The following is a 7,034-nucleotide window of genomic DNA, read 5'->3' on the forward strand; positions in this document are numbered from 1 at the left end:
CATTGATTTTAAAAATAATGCATGAAAAGTCAACGCGTTCAAAAGACCTTTGAAAATTTAAATTCTTTTGAGACGATACTGAAATAGCGAAAAACAACGAAAATTCAAAAATATATTTTTTAAATATATTTGTATTTTTTTTTTCATTTTCAGATTCGTCTTAAAATTTAATATATATTTGTATTGTTTTTTTCATTTTCAGATTCGTCTTAAAATAATTTAAATTTTCAAAGATCTCTTGAATGCGTTTGATTTTTCACACATTATTTTTAAAATCAATGATTTTCTTCATTCGAGTCGATGTTGATAAGAAAAATCCAAAACAAATACGAAAAATCAAATTTATATATATAAAAAAAAAAGAAGTTGAGGGACCAAATTTGAAAACCTAACAACATTTTTACCTATAAATAGGAGTTTCCAATACATACACAAAGGGGGGGTAATTTTGCACATTGGGGAGGTAATACAAAAAAAACCCTAACCTTAAAAACCCATCTCTTTCAAACCAGTCGACCGTCCCCACATGGCCAAACAAAAGACCGGCCGCTCCCCTCCAACATCTGCTCCCTCTTCCTTCTCACTATCTCCACATAGCCTCCCTTTCCCTTTTCCAGCCTCTCCCCCAACTTGAAAAAACAAGATCAGTCCCTCTGCTTCCATTTTGTTTCCTTCCCCGTTGCACCTCCATCTGCCCCTGCAATAGCTCCCCTTCATAGATCTTCCCTTTTCCTCAGCCAACCGCCTCCTAGACTCCCAAAAACCACCGACCACAAGACAACCCCTCACTTTCCATCTCAATTGTTCCCTTTCATCGACCTCCCTCTCTGAGCCAATGAACAAACCCCACCACATCAACAACCCCCATTCTCTTCGTCATCTCCTTCAACCGGTCACAACAGGCCTTCTCCATCAACGATGCCCACAGACCCATGGTCTCCCTCTTCAGCCTTAGGCACCATTTCTTCTTTCCCCTCCGACTAGACAACCACACCCATCTCAATAGTAACAGCCATGACCCGCTACCGCCAGATCTGCCACCTGAAGAAGGAAAGAAAAGCAAGCCAAGAAGAAGGTTCACAAATCTAAAAGGAGAAAAATCCGAGAACAGATCTGGACTAAAACAAACCTGCTTGTTGCGTTTTTGAGTGTTTTGCAGGTCACCGTCGGCGAGGAAAGGAAGAAGGGAGGAAGCCATTTCAGATCCACCCTGTCCACTGGTTTTTCTTGCGGCGGTGCATGGGTTCATGCGCCGCCAATGACGGAAGCGTGTGGAGTAGACGAGTTGCCACTGTTTTGGCAGTTCCAGAAGGCATTCCCTGCAATTTTTGGAATTTTTGGGGTATTTTTCGTAAATTTAAAATTGTTTAATGTACTTTTGGTTTAGTTTTGAATTTTTATTTGTAGAGTGCAAGTATTGATGTAAAAAAAAACAAAAAACAAAAAATATAGTGAAAGTGAATGTGTGTTTGTATGTTTTTTATGGATGTTTTTTTTATGATAAAATCACAAAGAATAAAGAAGAATTTAATTTTTTATTTGCTCACGGTAAAGGATTATGAACTTACACGTAAGTCGTATTTCTAACATCCGATGAAAAAATAAAATTTTTGAAAACTTCTTTAACATATCAAAACTACAAAGCAGCTTACCTCAGGTAAGATATGCTAGGAGTGCTAATATCTTTCCTAGCCACAACCAGTCGCTTACCCATGAATCTCTGACAAAGACCAGTACATTCGAGTTTCCTACTAAACCTGAATCGAATACTAGGTGGCAACTCCCAAGAACAAACAACGCAACAAAAAATCGCTAACAAACGCCGCGCGGGTGACGTGCGACAGGATTCCCAACTCTCATTTATTGGCTTGGCACATACTCTGACAGTTTCCCATGGAGACCTATTGGAATCATCCTCCACAATCCTATGTTTGATCATATGAATAAAATTCTTATGATCGCCAGGCCAATCCTTTTCCAAAAAGTGCAAAGAGGTACAAAATGATGAATAATTCAACTGAATGCAATACTATAGCAATGTATTTGAAATTACTGAAATAAATTTCAGCCATTATTGTAGATAACACATATATGCAATTCATTATGAAAATCTCTAAGAAGTTAAAAATGATAATGGTGGTCACACCAAGACATGTTCGGAACAAAAAATCTCATTTCCAAGAGCAACAAGATGCTGAAAATGGCATGAGCACCAAGAAAAGAAATATTAAGCAAATTTCTATTTTAAGAAGTAAACAATATATCATGCACTGGTTGCTAGTAGTAATATACAGAAGACCACTAATGAAGAGCAAGCATTTAATAATTCATAACAATTTATGCATTTTGTTGCATGAGGCCAAAATCATTTTAGCACAAGTTTTCAAGTCATTAAATGTGTACAAGTCATTGATCAAATTTTTCCAATCAAGAACAAAAAGAAAAAAAACTATGCCAAGTAATTATTTTCTTATATATATGAATAAACTGTTGCCATATGGTTCATACCTATCCAGGAGGCACAGACTGCTGATTCTGCAACAACAAGATCTGCCTTCATGGCTGTTTGAAGTTGAGATCTGTTGTATCTTCGGGAACTCAGATCCTTCATCTAGCAAGCTCTGGCATCGAGCTACTGTTCTTGATGGGACTACAGCTGAAACTATGGCTCAAAGCTCAAAAACTCCCTTGCCAACTCCAACATTGATAATGAAGCTTCAGTCATTAAGAGCTCATGCAATATCAGCACAAATTTCTGTTGCTGCTTCTTTTTACCATGTGCTTTGCCACGCAACCAATGTCCTTATCTTAGAAGTATAACTCCAATTTCATGAAACTTATTTCCCCACCTTGGCCAAAACCACAATAATCTTTTACCATGTCTCACCTGATTATTATCAGTCCTATTGTCTACAACTACCAAATTATCATTAGCAAGCAAATCTCACCATGCATTCTGTTCAGTGTCTGAAAGTCATTTCTGGATTTACCTCCAAACCCTTGAACTCCTCATTATTGCCATGAGCCCATCTGACTGCAAATAAAACTCAAGGTAGGTCCATCAATTGGTTTGAAACCATTTTAAGCCGCCACCAATCTCTCTTCATGGAGTTTGACTTAAATGTAATTGATGACTAAGAGTGTTCCTAGGTATTGATCTCTTGGACAGAGTGAACAAAGCTGCCAACTTGCCTTGAAGGTGATTGCCTAGCTACATTAACATGAAAATCTCCTCTGGTCTTGCCTTCCCCCATCAGCTTCTTCAACTATACACCGCCAAAATATGATCCACACCGTTTGTTACATGATTTACCCAAAAAATCAGCACAACTATAGAGATTTGAACTGGTCTAAATGTCTAATACAGCTTTCAAAGTTCACCTGAAACAAAAAAAAAAAAGGAAAAGTAAAAGGAAAGAAGAATAAAAATTGTGATTGCTTTCTGATGGAAAATAAGTTTTTTTTTTTTCATTTTCTGTATATCATTACATTTTTGACAACCAAGCAATGCCCTAAGAGAAAGAGAACTAGTATATCGAATAAGAAAAAAAAGAGAAAAGTTTACTAAAATTAAAGCTATGAAATAACATAAAAAAATTGAAATTCTAAGCTTCTCAGTTTTTCTTCTCGTCTTTTCCGCGAGTAAAAAAAAGTTTAATTTACTTTCATAGCCAAAGCTAAATTAATAGAATAAATATATCAAGAACTGCTTTCATTTTCTTTCCATTTTCTACACTTTCTCAGCAACCAAACAGCGACCAATGGCAATGGAGGATCATAAAGTGATACTATTATAAATTTTCCTAAGCATTAATCAGAATCTTCCAGAACAGTAGTGGAGCTACAACACAAAGTAAATCAGTTTTCTTGTCTTATTTTCCTACATTGATTTCTCAGCAGCCAAATAGAATTTATAGTGATGAATACACATCAACAGAAAGTATCTTAGCAGTTTGTAACTTATCATGCAATGCAGCTTGAAGTCAGAAAGAGAGAGAAAAGAAATTACTTTTGATCTTTTCAACAGAGAAACAAAAGATCTTCTATGCTCATCATTTTTCTACACATTTTCTCACCTGGTATCTAAATAGCTTTCAGCGTACAGTGTGCTCTAGGACATGCACACCAAGTTGAATGAGAGATCCCAGCTCAAGCTGAGATTAAACCCAATCCTAGCTTGAATTCAAGATAGAGAATTCTAAGTAATTTTGGAATATGGCGAAACATGGGTATGTGTGAGGGCAAGAATAGGAAATGAATTTTTCCACAAAAGGATCACAGGATTTATAGATATATGTTGACAATATCACCAAGCCTGCATACATTAAACAGAGAGAAAAGGCAATCTAAAGCAAGGGCTGATGGAATTTTGCAGTTTTCATTTGATAGACAGTAGTATAAACTGCATGTAGCACAAGATAAGAGTGTAAATTTTGCATTGAATATAATAAAAGTATATTTCAGGAAATGCACAGCACCACTATAAGAATAAATACATCAACACATGTTCACCAAGGTCATCACCATACCAAAACATTTCACACTCCAGTCGGTCATATTCAGGAAGCATATAAATTTCAAGCGATTCCAACTCCCAGGAACAACCATGTGAGGAGCCAAATTACATCCACAACAATGCTTCAAGAGTTCTTTTAAATCAGTGTCACCAGTGCAAAGTGCAAGAGAGAATGCAAGGATTAGAAGATCACATGAAATGCCATGAACTATATAACTTGTAGAAAGGATCATTTGTATCCCACAGTAACACCAGCAATATCTCTCAGTATAATCCATCTGTCACGTATTTTTCTTGATTGGCTCCACATGTTTGTTTAGCTCCTTAAATTAAAACTGCAAAGCAATAGCATGATAGATTCTTTGATTTTCCCAGATGCCTCTTGGTTTTCAGTTAGACTAATAGAGCTTGCATTTGCTTGTTCCAACGCAAACTGCACATTCATTTGCGTCTCCTGCTATATGGCTTAAGCAGTAGTTTATCCTATCATTCACAACATCCTGCAATATAAATCACTTCAGTATAGAATAAAAGGCAAGCAACTTCCATTCAAAAGAAATTATGGACTCAAGTTGGGTAGCACATGGTCACAACTTCTGGGAGACAGTAAAAAACTCAAAGAAAAGGGAGGTCATCATCACAGAGATGCTTATGGATATCTATAAAAGTGTCATTGAGGGAAAAAATTAAATTACTAGTCAATGTGGATGTGGAAAGAGCAAATACATATCACAGGAGAAAGTGGAAGAGAGTATGATTATATTGGACCCATCAGCAGCAACCAAGATACTTTACCAAAAAATAGATAACATAAACACACCATAAATATCACACACAGTTTGGAACTAAGCCAATGCTATACAGACCTACGTAGATATTATGGTAGCCAAGATACATACCACAAGTAGCTCATGCAAGCCAAGAGGTGCAGTTATGATATATGAGACACCAGGATGCTCCTTGGCAGCTTCATCAGTCAATGAAGGAATATCCTTTCGAACAAAAATATAGTGGAATGTTTGTTAGTATGACATGTAAAGCAGTAAGAAGAATAAATAAATGTATAATCCAGTCGAGGAAGAAAACAACAATGAATTACCCGGTGCCAATGTCGTCCTGGAAAGAGAAAGAATGGGCTCACGATCACACGATTCGCCCCTTGTTGAACACATAAACCAAAAGCATCTCTTATTGAGGGCTCAGCCAGCTCCTGATTATTTTAAAATATTAAGAAAAACATTACCAGAAGTGCATCGTTCACTTCATAGATGTAAATAGTTGAAGAAGAACACTGCGTATTTAAACGTGAAAATATAACAAAATAAAATAAAATGAAAGGTGCGTGCTGAAACATATAAATGAAAAACCTCTTAAGGGAAAAAAGGAGTTTGTGAAAAAGGAGAAAATACCATATGAGCAGGCTCCACAATTAGGTACCCAGTTTTATCTTTAAACATGGCCACAAACTCATCTGAAATTCACAAAACACAGCTATTTGATTATTATTTTTAAGGGGAAAAAAACCATAAAATCAAATAAAGTACGGTATTTGACAAAAAAGAAGAAGCAGCTTACTGAGCATGAGATTTGATTCTTTACGACGTGAGCCATGGTCAACAATGATGACACCGTATTTTTCGCCTACAAAGACCCCATTCCCTCGAGGGTTCGTCTTCATAATTCCACCATCCCCACTGTTCAAACACAAGCTTCTTCTTGATGAATACCTTACGTTTTGTAAATTCGAGGACTTGGGGGTCAACGCCCATCTGGCATTTCTTGTCGCAGTTGTTTCCCTTCCTGAACAACAATTACTGCAATTGCCAAACAAACGGAAAAACACGGGAGAAGAAACCAATAAGGGAGCGGCTACTGCTTATTTCAAAGAAAATGTATTGCGATCTGAAGCCAGAAACTCCATTAAAGAATTAATCAGAAAAGAAGTAAGTTAATTTATTACCTTTTAGCCAGAACGAGAGGAGAGACTGATGAGATAGAAAACGACCCTAACCCCATCTTTGTTTTCTTCTTTTTTTGAGCTAGGTTTGTGATCTATAGGCACCGCTGTCGCAGAATTGTTTTATAATAAATAAATAAATAAGCAGTAGCTGAGAGAGGCAAAACGGCTAGGTGGCTGTTTGGTAGTGTGGTTGCGGGTGAGGTTCACCCACAACCACACTACCAGGTGTTTGGTAAAGGAAGAAAAAATGTGGTTGCTGGTAGGGCTCACTAATTTTAGTGGCTGGACCGCAGGTTGTGAGAAGCAGCAACGCTGATAAATTATTGTCAACAGTGGAGCATGGCTCCACTGTTCATTGAACAGTGGAGCCATGCTCCACTGCGCACTGTTCACGTTTCCAGGTTTTTTTTTTTTTTTTGAAAAACCATGAAAATGAGTTTAAATTTTTTTATTGTTTTTTTAAAAATTATAATGACGTAGCATTTGTGAAATTTGATCGCAATTCCAATTATGTTAAGTTAAAAAAAATTCAGTTTTTATTTTTATTTTAATTGTGTT

General features: G+C 36.6%; 1 protein-coding gene across 5 annotated transcripts; it reads right to left on the bottom strand.

Annotated features, from left to right (window-relative positions):
* Nucleotides 1-327: 327 nt before the first annotated feature.
* LOC118050682 (sirohydrochlorin ferrochelatase, chloroplastic) lies at nucleotides 328-6,644 on the bottom strand. 5 transcript variants are annotated; one of them, XM_035061101.2, is made up of 10 exons: nucleotides 6,477-6,644; nucleotides 6,092-6,330; nucleotides 5,926-5,987; nucleotides 5,616-5,726; nucleotides 5,416-5,508; nucleotides 4,710-5,016; nucleotides 2,509-3,381; nucleotides 1,653-1,972; nucleotides 1,130-1,319; nucleotides 328-1,041 (listed from the first exon to the last, which is right to left on the bottom strand). In XM_035061101.2, the coding sequence occupies exons 1-6, from the start codon at nucleotides 6,530-6,532 to the stop codon at nucleotides 4,915-4,917; spliced, it is 663 nt and encodes a 220-aa protein (XP_034916992.1). In that variant the 5' UTR covers nucleotides 6,533-6,644; the 3' UTR covers nucleotides 328-1,041; nucleotides 1,130-1,319; nucleotides 1,653-1,972; nucleotides 2,509-3,381; nucleotides 4,710-4,914. The 5 variants fall into 5 exon arrangements, with proteins under 5 accessions (XP_034916992.1, XP_034916989.1, XP_034916988.1 ...); XM_035061098.2 differs by having other exon boundaries at nucleotides 4,530-5,016; XM_035061097.2 differs by having other exon boundaries at nucleotides 1,653-1,925; nucleotides 4,077-5,016.
* Nucleotides 6,645-7,034: the final 390 nt, after the last annotated feature.

This window comes from Populus alba, chromosome 1, assembly GCF_005239225.2.
Source record: "Populus alba chromosome 1, ASM523922v2, whole genome shotgun sequence".
Taxonomy (NCBI): Eukaryota; Viridiplantae; Streptophyta; class Magnoliopsida; order Malpighiales; family Salicaceae; genus Populus; species Populus alba.

Excerpts from the sequence above, each read along its gene's own strand:
- LOC118050682 (XM_035061101.2), bottom strand. The coding sequence starts at position 6,532 with ATGGGGTTAGGGTCGTTTTCTATCTCATCAGTCTCTCCTCTCGTTCTG. Across the intron at positions 5,727-5,925 it reads TTGTGGAGCCTGCTCATATG|GAGCTGGCTGAGCCCTCAAT; the intron begins GTATTTTCTCCT and ends TAAAATAATCAG. Across the intron at positions 5,017-5,415 it reads GCTTGCATGAGCTACTTGTG|GATGTTGTGAATGATAGGAT; the intron begins GTATGTATCTTG and ends TTTATATTGCAG.